Source organism: Hippopotamus amphibius, chromosome X (genome assembly GCF_030028045.1).
Source record: "Hippopotamus amphibius kiboko isolate mHipAmp2 chromosome X, mHipAmp2.hap2, whole genome shotgun sequence".
In the NCBI taxonomy this organism is placed as follows: domain Eukaryota; kingdom Metazoa; phylum Chordata; class Mammalia; order Artiodactyla; family Hippopotamidae; genus Hippopotamus; species Hippopotamus amphibius.
Window position 1 is genome coordinate 41,469,741 of NC_080203.1, and position 16,995 is coordinate 41,486,735.

Below are 16,995 nucleotides of genomic sequence, written 5' to 3' on the forward strand. Positions count from 1 at the left end.
TGGAAGTTGGAACAGTCCTACGGAAAAAGCGTGAGGTGCGGGCCGGAGGCTTTCTTTCCTCAGAGCCCTCCGGGAGAGAGCTTGGTACGCTCCCTTTGGGCATGGTAGACGTGTGTCTTTGGCCTTCTCCTCCACTGGCCAGGAGGTGAGGCTTGGTGGGAGGTGTCCTGGGGCAGGGCAAGCCAGTCAGGGTGGGAGCTGGGAGGGAGCAGGGCAAACGGACATGAGGAGACGGACACGGAGGGGGAGGGGAGAGGAGGACAGGCGGGAGGAGGGGGAGGAGACAACTGGTTGATTCATCCCCTCAGGACCAGCCAAGCCCCAAAGGCCCTCAGCTATCATGGCCTTGAACCCCGAGGACCCCAGCAGTGGGTTCCTGCATGGCACAGTGATGGCCTTCATCAACGAGAAGGTGGCCAGTCACGCGAAAGGCCCTGAGTTCTACCTCGAGAATCTATCCTTGTCCTGGGAAGAGGTGGAGGACAAGCTCAGGGCCATGCTGGAGGACCGTCAGGTGCCCAACGAGGCCAAAGAGGCCTGTGCCTGGGGCAGCCTGGCCCTGGGCTTGCGCTTCGCCAACAGGCAGAGCCAGTTATTCGCGAACAGGGTTCAGTGGCTGCGTAACTTCGCCGGGCTGCACAGGTCGGCCGCGCAGGCCTTGGCCTCAGACCTGCAGTTGCTCACGGTACAGCAGGCGATGGAGCGCAAGGAGGCGGCCTTCCATCTGCGGCTGCTCCAGGCCGAGCTAGCGGCGGTGCAGAAAGAGCGGGACCTCCTGAGGCGCAAGCTCCTCCACGCTGTAAGTTTACCCCGACTTAGGCCCTGCCCCACCCCCCGCCCCGCCTCCAGAACCGGTCTCAACTCTTGCTCACTTCTCTCCAGGAGCTGGGGTATCCCCAGCAGCCCGTCGCAGAGGGGCCAAGCCTGGCCACTGCCAGTGGGGCTGGGACAGAAGGAACAGGTGAGGAGGAAGAGGAGGCAGGGGCCGCTGCTGCTACTGCTGCCGCTTCTGGCGCCACAGGAGAAGGAGAAACACAGGAGGAGGATGCCGAGGGCGCGGAAGCTGCTGAAGTAGCACAGGAGCTGGGTGGAGGCTTTATGAAGCTTCCCACAAATGTGGACCAGGAAGATTACACCTCTGGCGGGCAGAGGGAGGGAGATCTCAGTTCAGGGGAAATAGCCAGGCTTTATTTCCCTGGGACCCCCAAGCCCGAGCCCACAGTCTCACCAGAACCTCTTATTGTCCAGCTCCCTGCCTCATTCACATACTCATACTCAAGCCCCTTATTCCCCTTCCCAGGTGCGCCCACACCATCCCCAGACACATCCCCACCAGCAGCAACATTCACAGCAGGAGCTCCATTTCAGACGTCTCGCCAGTGGGGGCCCTCTGATTTTAGCTTGAGGTCTGATGTGGGGGCCCAGGGAATAGACCCTCAAGACCCACAAAGAGATAGGAGAGACTCTTATCCCCATCAGCAGAGAAAACCAGTATTCCGCAGACTCGGGGATTGGGACTGCCCTTGGTGTAAAGCTGTGAATTTTTCACGGAGGGAAACTTGCTTCCGCTGTGGAAGGCGTATCTCGCTGCAGAGCCCTCAGTGAATTCAGAAACGTGAAGCATATCCCAGTGGGAACTCAATTTGGGGCGGGGTGGTGGGGGGGAGGTGGGGGGGGGCTGGGTGGAGTTAGGGGCAGGGGAAGAGTGGGAAAATGAAGTTAGGGGAGTGGGTGGGGGGTGGGGAGGGTGTAGATTGACAGGGAGAGATGTGTTTTGATGACCCCCTTTGTGTTCCAGAGCATTAGCATTCCATACCCCAAAACTGCTGCAGCTTCTGCTTGTGTGTGTCTCTCCCCCCAACCCTAGTATCTGGTGGACCCGGGCATATAACACCTGCCTCTCTGCTTCTCCCCCCCGCCAACACAACTAGGCTGTAGGAGTGGACATTTGACCCATCTTTAGCCAAACAGATCCTCACACTAGAGAATCTGAACAGAGAGGCAGATTCCATAGTCAGGATGGTGTTGGGCAATGAAGCAGTGGGTCATTGGGAGCTGGGGCCAAGATCAGAGTCGTGGACAGACTGGCTGTGCAGGAACAGAACTGTGTGCTTTAGAGAGGCAAAGTGTCTTTTAGAGAATGACAGTCTGAGGCCCCAGGGAGCAGAGAGGCCCAGAGAAGCAGAGAGGAGTTGATCCTGTGACCCCAGAGATGGAGAGTGGCAGCCGGACCGCTTTTCCACTTCCTGCAATTGTGCTGAATGAAAATCCACTTTACACAGATCCTCTTTTCTTTAAGCTAACTTGAGCAGGTTCTTGTTCTGGGCAACCAGATTATTGTCAAGCCAGAAATTTACACCAGAAGAGCAGCTGCAAACCACAAACCATCAAAGAAAATGTTGGAACTGGCTGCGGAGGTGCGTCAGGGAGTGATGGGTAGTGGGGATTCCTGAATCCCAAGTCTCCAGGAATGAACTGGACAGGAAGCTCATTCATGTTCTGAGCGAGTTATATCATGAGAAACAATCAAAACAGGCCTGGGGTTAACCCCGGGCTTACAACAGGGCAGAGATTTGCCACCCCAAGGGAATCCCTCAGGGCTGCGTACAGAGGACACCAGCACCAGCTGCAGATGAGGACTACGTTGTTGTTCAGCCCCATGACAGGAGAATCTTCCCCAGTCCCCAGTGGGCAGAACTGGGGACAGTCAGATATGAACAGGGAACTCGTGCCACTGCCAAGGAGGTGAGTCAGCAACTGATAGTGCCTGGAGGGTTTGCTGCTCTAGACTAAGACCAGAGTATGGTGCCATCCTGAGATTTTCTCTCCCCCATCACTGGGATAACAGTGGGAGGGGAATCTGGCTACAAAGCTCCTAGTGAATTCAGAAATGTGGAATAGAACATACCCCGATGGGAAATCAATTTGCAGAGGGAGGGGGTGAAGAGGGGGGAGGAATGGTCTGCATCTCCCCCTCTGATGACTTTAAGCTGTGTTGAGGGGGGCTAAATGTATGGTTTAGCCCACAGGTGGAAGGATGGACCAGACTGAGACAAATGGAGGAGCCCTAGACATCGACTGGGGACTATGGACTGTGGACATAGATACTGAAGCTGTCTTAACCCTGGGATATCTCTGCAGCAGCTGGATGTGACTCTGGGCTGTCTCCTGTTGGAGCAGATGTGGATAACCATCAGAATTAGGGGCAAGATCTCTAGCCTCCACTTGTCAGAAATGTCCTTGGGCTTGTTTATATCCTTCTGGGGCAGGGTTTCCTAACCTCATTACTCTTGACACTTGAGGCTGGCTAATTCTTTGCTGCGGGGGCTGTCCAATAAACTGTAGGATGTTTGGCAGAATCCTTGGCCCCTACCCACTAGATGCCAGTAGCACCCCCCCCCCAAAAGAAAAACTGTGACAATGAAAAATGTCTCCACATGTTGCCACATATCCACTGGAGGGCAAGATTGCCCCTGATTGGGAACCATGGAGGCAATGAAGTACTTAGGAGTAGTCGAAACAGGGGGAAGAAAGTTGCAAGGGGAGTGTGTTCAGCAGTGCTCAGGGCTGCAGGGGGTGGGGCGCTAAGATAGGAGGTGAAAAGTGTTCACTGGGTCTGGGGGTCACTTTTGATCTTTGAGCCAATCTGGGGGGGGGGGGGCGGGGCAGAAGCCCAACTGCAAGGACTGTGGAGTAAGCAGAAGTGATGAAGTGCAGTCAGTGAGGTGCACTCTTCTTCAGATCCTGCATGCTGTATTGAAGGCACGTCCACTGTATTGTTCAATGAAAAGAATATGATGGCCAATTGTGTTTTTTTGTGAAACAAAACCTCCATAAGTTCTGTGTTATGTGTATGCTATGTATATTATAGGTTTATGTGTGCCTTATGTTATAGATTTATGTTTGAATAAGCAAAAGAAAGATGTCTGGAAAGACATTTAGCAAGCAAGATATTAACTAGGGAGGGTGAGATCAGGATTAGAGAATGGGAAGCAGGAGTTGGGGTATGGGATGGGGTGGGATATGGGGCAGCAGGGTGGAGGGTTTTTATATCTTTATATACTTTCGTGTTCTATAAAGTAAAATAAATGCTCACAAAAATACAAAAAATAAAAGTAAGTGAATTTACTGGCTTGGGTGGGTTTGGAAAGGCCACCTCTTCCTTTGGGACAGCAGGGAAGGAAAACAGACAATGATCTGTGTGGCAAGGAGGTGGAAAACCACGCAGGTTCCTGTCTGTGTGTTTATGATGTGCACAGACAAGCAGACACCGCACCTGAGAGTCAGTGAGGACATAAGGTCAGGGTGGGGGCTTCTGAGCAATGGCAGTTGGGGGAATAATTGTGGAGGGAGATGGGGATGGGGAATGGAGGGAGAGAAAAGGAAACCAAGGGGAAAATCAGTGGGAGTCTGAAAGGAAAAGGCAGGGGAGTGGGATAGGTCCAGGAGGGGCACCAGACACAAACTTCTGGGTATTACAGCCCAACACCCACTTGCTACAGCAAAAACAACGCATACAAAAGGGGAAGAAGCAGGAGGGGTTGGTAGGGATCTCTGCCTGACTCCCCACCCCTTCTAGGCTTGTAGCATCTTTTCATCAGCTTGGATTGTAATTTTTAGCAACCCAGTCTTTACCTGCAAATACCTAAGAGTTTGAAGCGAAGTTCAACTTACTTCAGGTCTTTGATTTTACAGTATGGATTACACAGTGCTTGGCAGAGCAAGTGTAGTGGAGAGACTGGCAAACTGCGCAGCTGGAAGGGCCTAAAAGAGATGAGAAAGCAAAAATAACTTAAAATGATTAAAAACAAAATTTTACGTAACTTATTTTGGCTTCTGTTGCCATCTTAGTACTAACTTACAAAAACCTCAGGCGTTATTACCCCATTTTGCAGATAAGGAAATTAAGGCACAAAAAGGTAATTTGCCCAGGGTTACATAGGAACAGAATGAAGTTCAGTACTCAGGTCTGTCTGACTCCAAAGCCATGGTACTGTGTGCCAGGCACTGAGGTAAGCACCTTACACACAGAATCTATCTTATCAGGTCCTTAAACCAATGACAGGTATTGTAATCACTATTTTGCAGATGCTCAGAGAGGTCAAGTGACTTGTCCAAGTTATCTGTACACTATAACTGATTCTTGGTTGTCAGTACTAATAAAAGAATTAACGGCAACAATTGAGAACTAGGAAAGTTCAATACAGTTGACCCTTGAACAATGTGGGGGTTAGGGGTACCAACAGCCCCGCAGCTGAAAATCCACATAAAACTTCACAGTGAGCCCTTCCTATCCCTCCATATCAGAGGTTCTGCATCCAAGGATTCAACCAACCTCAATTCTGTAGTACTGTAGTACACATTTATTGAAAAAAATCCCCATATAAGTGGACTTGTGCAGTTCAAATCTTTGTTGTTCAAGGATCAACTGCAGTAAACTCTCACTTAGTCAAACATGCTTGGGAAAGGAGGTTCTTTGTTTGTTTTGGTTTGTTTGTCTTGGTTAAATTTTGAAAAGAATTTAAACCCTCTGATAAAAGCAGTGGGGCTGAAGGGTGGGGACTCTATCTAACTGCTGATTTTCTGGAAACCCAAAATGAACCAGAAGCCACTTTTTGTTTCCATCAGTGCTTAAAATCTCTCAATGTATATTATCCATGATTTTACTTTATAATATACAGTTGGATTGAAGCTGTCATGGCTTCATAAAGACACTATAGCCAAGGTCCTTCATAATTCCAAGTCCATGTAACTTCTCCTACCCCTTACCATCTTGTCCCAAACACAGACTTTTGCTGCACCTCTCTTCCCCTCATCACCTCCCACAGACACACATAACCCATGCTCAATTCCACCTCTATGCTACTGCCCACTGAGGAGCTAACAGTTACCAGAGAAAAGACTCAGGTTAACTCACTTTCCAAGTCGAGCCTTCTGCCCCCTTTCGTCTCCTTTTCAAGGTCCCCTACCCCTCATCTGGCACTGTCCATATTAACTTGAGTATTGAGAACAGACTTATGACCAGTGGCATTTTCCAGACAATACACGTATAAGTTTTCTTGGCTGCTTTAGTCAGTAAGTCACTAGAGCTGTGTTTTGCCTAAGCCTCTTTGAACTCCAGCTTTCAACTCTCCACATAGGTGTGAGTCTGGCAGAAAGAACCCAGGCTTTATAGCAATATACACAAGAGTGCAGCTCTGTCCTTTACCAACCTGGAGCTCTTTGAGGCCTCAGTGATGAAATATACGTAGAGAAGAGTGAGGACCAATTAAGTTTACAACCTTTCCAGAATAGTCATCAACACCAAAATAGCAGAGTCCTCAACGATAATCTTAATGATATATATGCTCATAACTTTTTATAATTATAAATCACCTTCACAGAGAGACAGTGAAGACTAATAGACATACACACACACTCAAAACACACACCTACAGTGGCTAGCACAGTGCCTGGCACATAGTAAGTGCTCAGAAATGTTAGCTTTCCCTCAGTGTCTACCTAGTCCAGTGTTCAATATGTGACAGATACTCAATAATTCCTTATTGTGTTGACTGACATACAATATGGAAAGCAGAGATAATTCATTTTATTTATTGACAATGCTATAAATGGTCGTGTGCCGGAATACTTGAAATAAACAAGAAGGCCTCTCATTTCTATAGGCCAAAACACTGGTGAAAAGAAATTAATATATGGGACTTCCCTGTTGGCGCAGTGGCTAAGAATCCACCTGCCAATGCAGGGGACACAGGTTTGATCCCTGGTCCAGGAAGATCCCACATGCCACAGAGCAACTAAGCCCATGTGCCACAACTACTGAGGCTGCACTCTAGAGCCTGCAAGCCACAACCACTGAGCCCGTGTGCCACAACTACTGAAGCCCGCACACCTAAAGCCTGCTTCACAATAAGAGAAGCCACTGCAATGAGAAGCCGGCACACTGCAACGAAGAGTAGCCCCCGCTCGCCACAACTAAAGAAAGCCCGCACGCAGCAACAAAGACCCAATGCAGCCAATTAGTTAATTAATCAATTTTTTTAAAAAGACATTAATATACTCACTGATTAAGTGTTAAGGTTGGTGGCATGAATGCCGAGGCTCGATCTTCCTTCTCAAATCCAAGTAGGTGCTGACACTTCAGAGACACTGACAGGTGACTATGACTGCTTTTTACACAGAATGACATAGCCAGAATGTCCATTTTTGTATAGGTAGGCTGAAGCAGTATAATTGAGCCTAAATCATCAAGTATCCTTTTTGCATATTCTTCTTCCTGAATCTCATACAAACAATGAAACAAGTCCATTGGCTCAATCTGTAACCTAGAAAATTTATCCTTTATTTCCTTCTCAGTCCACTTCAATAACTCCTCTCGAAGTCTTGGAGAGACTTTTCTCCCAAAAGTAGTTTCCACAGCCTTTCCCTTTCCTTTATGTAAGAGGCCAAATAAGAACTGTATTGTTAATGATGAAAACCCTTTTCCATATTGCTGGAATATTTCTTGCCACATTTTCCCCACTTGATCAAAAAACATCCAGCTGCTGTCATTCTTCAGGGCACAGAACACAGCAGTCAGGAACTCTTGGAAACTGAAGTGAAGGAAAGTGTAGACACTGACACCTCCTTCAACTTTTTTCAAAAAGTGACTGAGAAAAGTGCAGTTGGTATCATACACTCCTATCCCATGTCTTCTGAGGTCACTGACTTCAAATAGGACCTGCTGGTTCTGCAGTCCCTCTGCAGCCAAAGAGCAAAGGCCCCACAAGCAACTTTGTCCCTTCCACACAGATATGCCTGTAAGGGTTTTGAGGCACTTGGAAAAGTAGAACAGATACACATCAGTCATGGTTTGAAGTGATCTCATAAGAGTCCTGTCACCATCTCCCTGTGACTGCAGGACACTGCAGATCATCCAGGAGATGATGGGAAGAGAAGACATAATGTCAAGGCCTTCACTTTCTCGCAGACCATAAAAGACTCTCATTGCAGCATTAGCACCTGAAAACTGGCTTAAGAAATATGCTCTCTTTTCAGCATCTGTAAACCATAGGATCTCTGCCTGGATAGGTTGTTTTAACAGAGAGTGAAGCTTCTTCATGGTCGTAGGCCGGGCAGTTATCAGGAGGGAGGATTCAGGGAACAGTTTTTTCCTCACAAAACTACATAAGAGGGTCTCTACTGGCTTCCTCTCCAGGGGATTGGCACTAAGATCCTCTTCCTGGTCACCTACAGGGTACTGAAGCTCAGGAAATCCATCAAGAATGAACAGAAGCTTCTCTGGATATACAAGAATAACGTCCAGGATTGGTCCGTCTATATCTTGAAAAGCATTAGTGATCAGGTCAGCAGCACTAAGGTTGACAAAACGGCTTATTTCTCTGCAGTTTACATAGATGAGATAGTCAAATCTGCCTGGAGTAACCATTCCTGCTGCCCAGTCAAACATGAACTTGTGTACCACAGCTGTTTTCCCAATCCCAGCACATCCCTGAAGCACCACAGTTTGGGATAAGCTGGAACCCTCTTCATCAGGATCAAACACATGTTCCATCTCAATAAAATTATCTTGTTGAGGAATTCCACATGGTGGCTTTTCTGATATACAGTGTTCTTTTACAACAAGCAGTCGTGACTCTATATGCTTGCCATGATGATAACATTTATCGACTCCTATTTTTAGGTATTTTTCTTTCAGATGTTTCCTAAATACTTCCTGGTAATCTAATGAGGTGACACCAAGAGTTAGTAATCACAGAATCCTAGACAACAGTACAAACAACAACTATAACTAATACTACCATCACCCCCATCTCCACTCAGATGTTTCAAAGGCTCCTCAAACATCATGCATCTGAGCTCTTGATTTCTATTCTACTGCCCGCCCAGCACCACCCCGCCCCGCCAAAAAAAAAAAAAAAAACCCTCCTCAGGGCTCAGAAAAATGTTAGGAGTCATTATTTTTTCCCCCTTCAATCCTCCACATCCAATTAGCGAGGCCTATCATTTATATCTCCAAAATAAGCCTCCAATCCATTTATTTATCACTACATCCTCAAATACCACCCAAGTACAAGGCACTATCCACTCTTTCCTGGACTGCTGAAACAGCCTCCTACTCATCTACTCTTGCCATCTATGGCTCCTCTCCACACAAGCAGCCAACGTGATCTTCTAAAAATATCAATTACGTCACGTCACTGACCTGGCCCAAGACTTTTCAAGAGTTTTCATTGCACTTGATATAAAATCCAAAATCCTTACCTTATCCTACAGGGTCTGCTACAATCTAGGCCCTATCTACCTTTGCTCCTCAGCCTTGTTTTATATCACTCTCCTTCTCAGCCCCTATACTAAAGCCACACTGGCTTATTTTTAGTTTCTCACAAATGCCATGTTTTCCCACTTCAGGGTCTTTCCACCAGCTAGTCTCTCTTCCTTAAGCACACTTCTTCCTGCTCTTCCCATGGAGATCCCCTTTTCATGCTTCAGATCTTAAACAATACTTCCTAGAAGACTTCCCTGGCCACCCAATTTAAAGCAGATCCTCTCTGCTATACCCTTTCCCAGGACCCTGTTTTCCCTTTATAGCACTTATCACAATTTACAATTGTCTTGTTTATTTTTTTTCATTATCTGTCTTTCCCACTAATCCACATGAAAGCAGGAACCTTATCTGTCTTCTTCATCATACTACCCTAAGTACCTAGCTGGTGCCTGGAACACAGTAGACACTCAATATTTATTAAAAATGGCTATAAATGCTTGCTTTTAAATTAAAAACAAGCCATTTATTATACCTATTCTGTGTCAGATACTGTACTAGGCCCTTTACATACATATTTTATTTAATTATCATAACAATCCCACGAAGTAGGTATTATCCACATTTTATAGTTGAGGAAACTGGAAACTTATAACCAGGGTTATATGTTCATGGGTGTACAATCTGTGCTTAGGCCTCGTGCTCAGAGGATCCATACCTGGTGTAATGCTCTACTGTTCTTATCTTGAAATTTTAATAATTTTTGAACAAGGAATTTTGCACTGTACCCCATAAATATGTTGCCAGTCCTGCTTATAGCACTGGCTAACTTGTCCAAGGTTTGACAGCTAGTAAGTGGCAGAGACTTAAATTAAGGCTGAGGTTTGTCTGAAGCCATGGCCTATATGCTTAAATACTATACCACATAGCTTTTCATTTTCTACAACTAGAAAAAAATAATTGAAGGCGTCAGTTATCAAGTTCAAACTTCTGTTAAGTGAATATCTAAGCTAATGTTTTCCAAATAAGTTTTTCATGGAACATTTTTGCAAGATATTAATAGAAGAGCTGTGAAAAAGGTGTCCTGTGGTCAAATAAGGTAAGAGGAATGCACCTTCTATCCCATCTTGTAGCTCCTCAATGCATATTAGCATATGAAAGGCTCTGAGTGAATCAGCAGTTAAAAAAAAAACAACAGGCTATTTAACTTTGTTTAAACCAGTATTTTCTGGACTTAAATGACTCTAGAACCCTTTTTTGAAAACAAAATTATTAACTCCTGGAGAATAGTGTCCTGTAGAATTCAGGTTGGGGAATGCTGATCTAGATAAGTGTTTGCAAACTTTTTCCGTAAAATTCCATGAGTAGATAAGGCTTTTAGATCTCTGCTGCAATTACAGGCGTAAATTACCTCAGGGATACTGCAGGTTTAGTTCCAGACCACTGCAGTGAAGCAAATATTGCAGTAAAGCAAGTCACACAAATTTTTTGGTTTTCCGGTGCATATAAAAGTTACACTTACACTAACTATACTGTAGTCTATTAGGTGTACAATAGCATTATGTCTAAAAAACAATGTTCATACCTTAATTACAAAGTACTTTATTGCAAAAAAATGCTATCATCTGATAACACAGGGTTGCCACAAATCTTCATTTTGTAAAGAACCTCAATATCTGTGAAGTACTATATAGTGAAGTGCAATAAAACAAGGTATGCCTTTACTCAACTCTGCCATCTTAGTGTGAAAGCAGCTGAAGACAATATGTAAATGAATGGGCATGGCTGGTTCCAGTAAAACTTTATGTCCAAAAACAGGCAGCTGGCTGGATTTGGCCCACTAGCTGTAATTTGCTGACCTCAATCTAGATCATTCCAGAAGCAGACTGGTGTATTCTGTCCATAAAGTCCTGTACCTCTGGTGCTTGACCACCATCATCAGAGGTCCTCCTAGTATTTGAATACCTATTCTAAATGATGTAAAAGTCCTATTTGTTATGACAGTTTGGGACTTCATGAATATTACCCAAAAAACCATCGATTGTTGCCCAGTGAATATGGGGGAAGAAATGGGAGAGGAGTGGGGATGAGTGGGGTTCATGGGAGGCACTGTTCCCAAAACAGAAAAAGAGTAAAACAGAAAAGACATCTACCTGTAAGCTCCTTCCGTGAAAATGAAGCCAGAGAACTTGAAGAATCTGTGGGAGGAAGAGTTGGGGTTAAGAGTATCACAAATACACCTTCATACCAAAACTTGAAATACACAAAAATTTAGCCACACTGTTAACGACCATTCATGCTGTTCCCCAAATAGAAATACAACAAACAAAGAAAGCCACCGCACATCTATTCTAATTTACCAAAAAAGTATCTTACAGCTAATGTCCAACATAAAGTAAACCTAAGAACTTCCCACACAAATATATTTAGGGTGTAAACATTTACATTTATATGACAAATAAGGAAAAATTTAGGCATGAACTTAATGGAGCATTCATACAGAAAGTGACTGTTTTTGTTTTCCTTTGAACATTAGCTTATTGCTTCTGTTGGAGCTTCTGTTGAGCCTAACTTGTTAATGAGAAAGAATAAGGCATTGCTGATATTAGTTCGACAGAAATATACAATGCCCTATATTCAAATGCATACACACACACACACACACACACACCCCTCCACATTTCTATAGGTTTTTAGAACTTGCACACCTTTCTAGGCAAGAGTGAGACATAGCTTGGAGGTGTGACTAGGTGACTGGGAGGAAGCAGAGTCTGGAGAGGCAGATATTAGAATGTCACAGAAATGGGCAGAAGTGAGTGGTCTATTGAAGATAACCAGTTTCTACTCCCCATAACTAAACATTCCTTGGAGTTCAAGAATCAGCCACAAGAGGAAGGACTCCAGCAATCTTCACTCTTTACTCTTTTGTGCTGTATCCTGTGAAAAGCTGTGGTTACAGTAAAGCGAGAGACTTAAGAGTCTTTTATGATTATAAACGCTTTGGGGACTAGGGAAAATAGTATAAACACCAGATGCCTCTTCTTTCTGTCTTTCTTCTTCCTCATTTTGGGAAACACAAAAATTGTGGAGAGGTTATCAATGGGTAAATTCTGTATCCACATAATACCTTAATATACTTCTACCTATATACATACAACACAATTTTAAAGATTCAGAAAAATCCCGAAGTCCATGAGAAGTAGGGGAAAGAGAATGAACAGGATTACCTAGATTATACCCTGTCTCACCTCATTCAGTTACTCACCTTTCTGTTCAGACAATAAACTCCAGGTGCAAGCAGGTTCCATGTCTTTTCGTTTCTTTTGACCGCTCATCCTGGCAAATCAAGAAGACTGTAACCCAAAACAGAAATGATGACTGTAAGGCCTGGTAGAAGCCCAGAAAAAGCAATTCAAGAAAGACTACTCAAAGCATTACAGAGCTGGGTAAGAGAGAAGGCCCAATAACCAAGTAGAGAGCTAGGGTGGGAGTAGGAGATCACAAGAAGATAGACCAAAATCAACAGTCTTCAGCTTGAAGAGGAAAAAAAAAAAACTAAAGAGAGGATAGAATGTCCACAGACCTTTGAAGAGTACAAATATGGGGAATGTCAAATTGAGCTCTAAAATGCATTATTAAGGGAAGGATAGGATTTAGGGAATATACCTCTAATGTTTGTGGTCAAGATAAGAAAGAATGACTGTGTCCTTCTACAACACAGTCAATTTGGTACCATCGGTAAAGGAAGAATCCTAAGACCACAGATTAGAATACTGTGGTATAAAAGAAATAGTCTAGAGAGTCAGGACATCCAAGCCCTAGTTCCATTTCTACAACTATCTACCTATGGACCTTGAGTAAGATTCTTCTACTTTCTGAATCTGTTTTACTATTTTCAAAATGGTGGAGAGAATGTTAGCTCAGGTTTCTTTCTAGATTGGACTTTGTAAGGTCAGTGGTCCTAAGTCCCAGTTGCACATTAGAATTACCTTCATACCACCTTTAAGAATTTTTTACTTTGTTGCAATATCACTTATCAATTTCTAATACACTTGATGATTTTCTTATATGTTAGGCTTATTGTTCATTTTCATTCAGTGTATCCCCCCTAATTTGAATTATTGGCCCCAATTCTCAGCCTTTGGCATGAACTTGGCAGGTCCACACAAAAGAAGCGGAATGTTTTTCCCACCTCTTATCCTTGCACTCAGCTTTGAAACTTGCTTTGGGTAATGGAGTGTACACAGATGTGACTGAAGTAGGGGCTTGAAATGTGCTTGCACGGTTTGTACGTGCTCCCTCTTGTAATTCTGCTACTGGCATGAGATGAGCCATGAGAGAAACAAGCCCCAGGTAGTCCACTGGTCCAAGGATGAGAAACACATGCAGTAGAGCCACCCCAGTTTAATCATAGTCCTGCAGCAAGAAAAAGAGAGTCACCCCAGCCCGAATCAGAGTTGCCCAACAGAACCCTGCCTAATCAGCTGAATCCCCAGCTAGCCTACAGATCAGTGAGAATAAGTTAATAAATTCTTAACTTTTCATGCAACTGAGATTTTATGGTTGTTGTTATGTATTATTGTGGCAATAGCTAACTGATACATATTGCTAGAAAGTAAATTCCTAGAAAGTGTTTGACATGGAGAAGACCTCATTAAGTGTTCATTGAATAAATTGAATAAATGAATATTTTTTTTAAATCCAATGCCTAGTCTGCATTCCTGATCAATTAAATCAGAATCTCTGATGATGAGGTTTGGCATCAATTTTTTTAAGTTCCCAGGGTGATTCTAATACAGAGCCAGGGAAAAGAGCCACTGTCCTAAGATTTAGTTATTTTTGATAGAGTGTATTGGTGAAACACACAGGCTCTGGAATCAAACAGATGTGTTCAGGTCCTGACTCTACCACTTACTATGTGACAACCAAGGAACTAACATCTGTAAGCCTCAGATTCCTCAACTATTAAATAAGGATAACAACAGTTTGTAACAACAGTTGGTCACAACCTTTCTTAAAAAGTTATTATGAGGATTAAGTGAAGTATGCACATGAAGTATTCAGTACACTGCATGGAACACAGTAAGGGCTCAATAATCCTAAACTATAGCTAATGTTGGCATTGCTGTATCATTTGATAGGGAGTAAAAATGAGCTCAGACAGACCTTACTTAAATTCCACTTCCATTGCTTTCTAGCAATATGACTTTGAATAAAATTACTTAAACTCCTGAGACTACAGTAACCCATCTGTAAAATATGGTGATAATAATAACTTCATTATTTTGTTCCAAGGATTAAATAAGATGACACACATGATAACTCTTAGCAGAGGACCAAGTTCAATATAAATAATAATTGTTAGAGAAAGATAAGTTGGCATTTCTTATAACTAACAGGAAGAAGTTGCATTCTATTAAAATCTCCACATAACAACTTCTGAGACAGAATGTTCCCAGCACCATGTTATATTCCCACATCCTAGGTTCTTTTCCCAGTAACTACTGATATTTTGATAAGATATCCCATATCTCTTAATGGAAAAATCAGATTTCCTTGTGCCTGAATTTTAAAACCTGAATGGGGACTATTGAGACTGAGGTTCTGCCACCCAAATGCCCCAAGTTTCTGTAGTTCCTGACCTCCTTGAGGCCTTGTTTTTTGAGCACTTCATGCAGTTTCAAGCAACTGCAGTGTCCTTCCAAAAATCTCTATTTTTGCTCAAGTTAAGTTATTCAGAATCAATTTCTGCTGCCTACAACTGAAGAACTCTGACACAGAAATTATATCAGAAACACTAACAACAAACTATCAGAAAGAGAAATTAAGAAAACAATCCCATTCACAGTCTCATGAACAAGAATAAAATACCTGGGAATAAGTCTACATAAGGAGGTAAAAGATGTGTGCTCAGAAAACTATAAGACACTGATGAAAGAAACTGAAGATGACACAAAGAGATGGAAAGATATATTGTGCTCATGGATTGGAAGAATTAATATTGTTAAAATAACCATATTACCCAAGGTAATCTACAGATTCAGTGCAATCTCTATCAAAATACCAATGGCATTTTTCACAGAACAAATATTCTAAAAATTTGTATGGAAACACAAAAGATCCCAAACAGCTAAGATAATCTTGAGAAAGAACAAAACATAAAGTATCATGCTCCCTGATCTCAAACTATACTACAAAGCTACAGTAATCAAAACAGTATGGTACTGGCACAAAAACAGACACATAAATCAATGGAACAGAATAGAGAGCCCAGAAATGAACCTACATTTATAAGGGCAATTAATCTATAACAAAGGAGGCAAAAATATACAATGGGGAAAAGACAGCCTCTTTGATAAATGGTGTTGGGAAAACTGGACAACTACACACAAAAGAATCAAGCTGGACTACTTTCTCACACCATATACAAAAAGAAACTCAAAATGAATTGAAGACTTAAATGTAAGACTGAAATCATAAGACTTCTAGAAGAAAACATAGGCAGTACACTCTTTGACATCAGTCTTAGCAATATTTTTTTGGATATGTCTCCTCAGGCAAAAGAAACAAGAGCAAGAATAAACAAATGGGACTACATCAAACTAAAAAGCTTTTGCACAGCAAAGGAAACTATCAACAAAACGAAAAGGCCATCTGCTGAATGGGAGAAGATATTTGCAAATGATATATCCTATAGGGGGTTAATATCCAAAATATACAAAGGACTCATAAAACTCAACATCAAAAAAAACAAGCAACGCAATTAAAAAATAGGCAGATGAATTGAACAGCCTTTTTTTCAAAGAAGAGATACAGATGGCCAACAAGAACATGAAAATATGCTCATATCACTAATCATTAGGGAAATGCAAATGAAAACCAAACTGAGATATCACCTCACACCTGTCAGAATGGCTATTATCAAAAAGACAGTAACAAGTGTTAGCAAGGATACAGAGAAAAGGGAAGCCTTGTGCACTGTTGATGGGATGTAAATTGGTGTAGCTACCATGGAAAATAGTATTGAGATTCCTCAAAAAATTAAAAATAGAACTACCATACAATCCAACACTTCCACTTATGGTTATTTATCTGAAGAAAATGAAAACACGAATTAGAAAATATATACACACTCCTAATGTTCACTGCAGCACTATTTTTTTAAAATTTTTATTGGAGTATAGGTGACTTACAATGTTGTGCTAGTTTCCAGTGTACAGCAAAGTGAATTAGTTATACATATACATACATACATTCCTTTTTAGATTCTTTTCCCATATAGGCCATTACAGAGTATTGAGTAGAGTTCCTTGTGCTATACAGTAGGTCCTCCTTAGTTACCTATTTTATATATAATAGTGTGTATGTGTCAATCCCAATCTTCCAATTTATCCCACCCCCAGACCTTCGACTCTGGTAACTGTAAGTTTGTTTTCTACATCTGTACCTCTATTTTTGTTTTGTAGATAAGTTTATTTGTACCCTTTTTTTAGATTCCACATACAAGTGATATCATAGGATATTTGTCTTTCTCTTTCTGACTTATGTCACTCAGTATGACCATCTCTAGGTCCATCCACGTTGCTGTAAATGGCATTATTTCATTCTTTTTTATGGCTGAGTAATATTCCATTGTATATATGTACCACATCTTCTTTGTCCGTTCCTCTGTTGATGGACATTTAGGCCACTTCCACCTCCTGGCTATTGTAAATAGTACTATAATGAAT

General features: G+C 42.7%; 2 protein-coding genes across 2 annotated transcripts in view; one reads left to right on the forward strand and one right to left on the reverse strand.

The window, feature by feature from the left end:
* The window catches only part of LOC130842298 (NACHT, LRR and PYD domains-containing protein 3-like), a 41,873-nt gene that overhangs the window by 12,516 nt on the left and 12,362 nt on the right, over nt 1-16,995 (reverse strand). The window contains exons 2-5 of the mRNA XM_057718933.1: nt 12,531-12,618; nt 11,419-11,463; nt 7,065-8,724; nt 4,675-4,764 (exon numbers count right to left, since the gene is read on the reverse strand). Of these exons, the coding sequence (XP_057574916.1) occupies nt 4,675-4,764; nt 7,065-8,724; nt 11,419-11,463; nt 12,531-12,600 (1,865 nt within the window). The 5' untranslated portion in view covers nt 12,601-12,618. The remainder of the gene's footprint in view (nt 1-4,674; nt 4,765-7,064; nt 8,725-11,418; nt 11,464-12,530; nt 12,619-16,995) is intronic.
* Nucleotides 341-1,605, forward strand: TEX13B (testis expressed 13B). The gene is made up of 2 exons (XM_057718840.1): nt 341-799; nt 901-1,605. The coding sequence occupies exons 1-2, from the start codon at nt 341-343 to the stop codon at nt 1,603-1,605; spliced, it is 1,164 nt and encodes a 387-aa protein (XP_057574823.1).

Coding starts and splice junctions, on each gene's coding strand:
- TEX13B (XM_057718840.1), top strand. CDS start 341: ATGGCCTTGAACCCCGAGGACCCCAGCAGTGGGTTCCTGCATGGCACA. Junction 800..900: donor GGCGCAAGCTCCTCCACGCT/GTAAGTTTACCC, acceptor GGGTATCCCCAG/CAGCCCGTCGCAGAGGGGCC.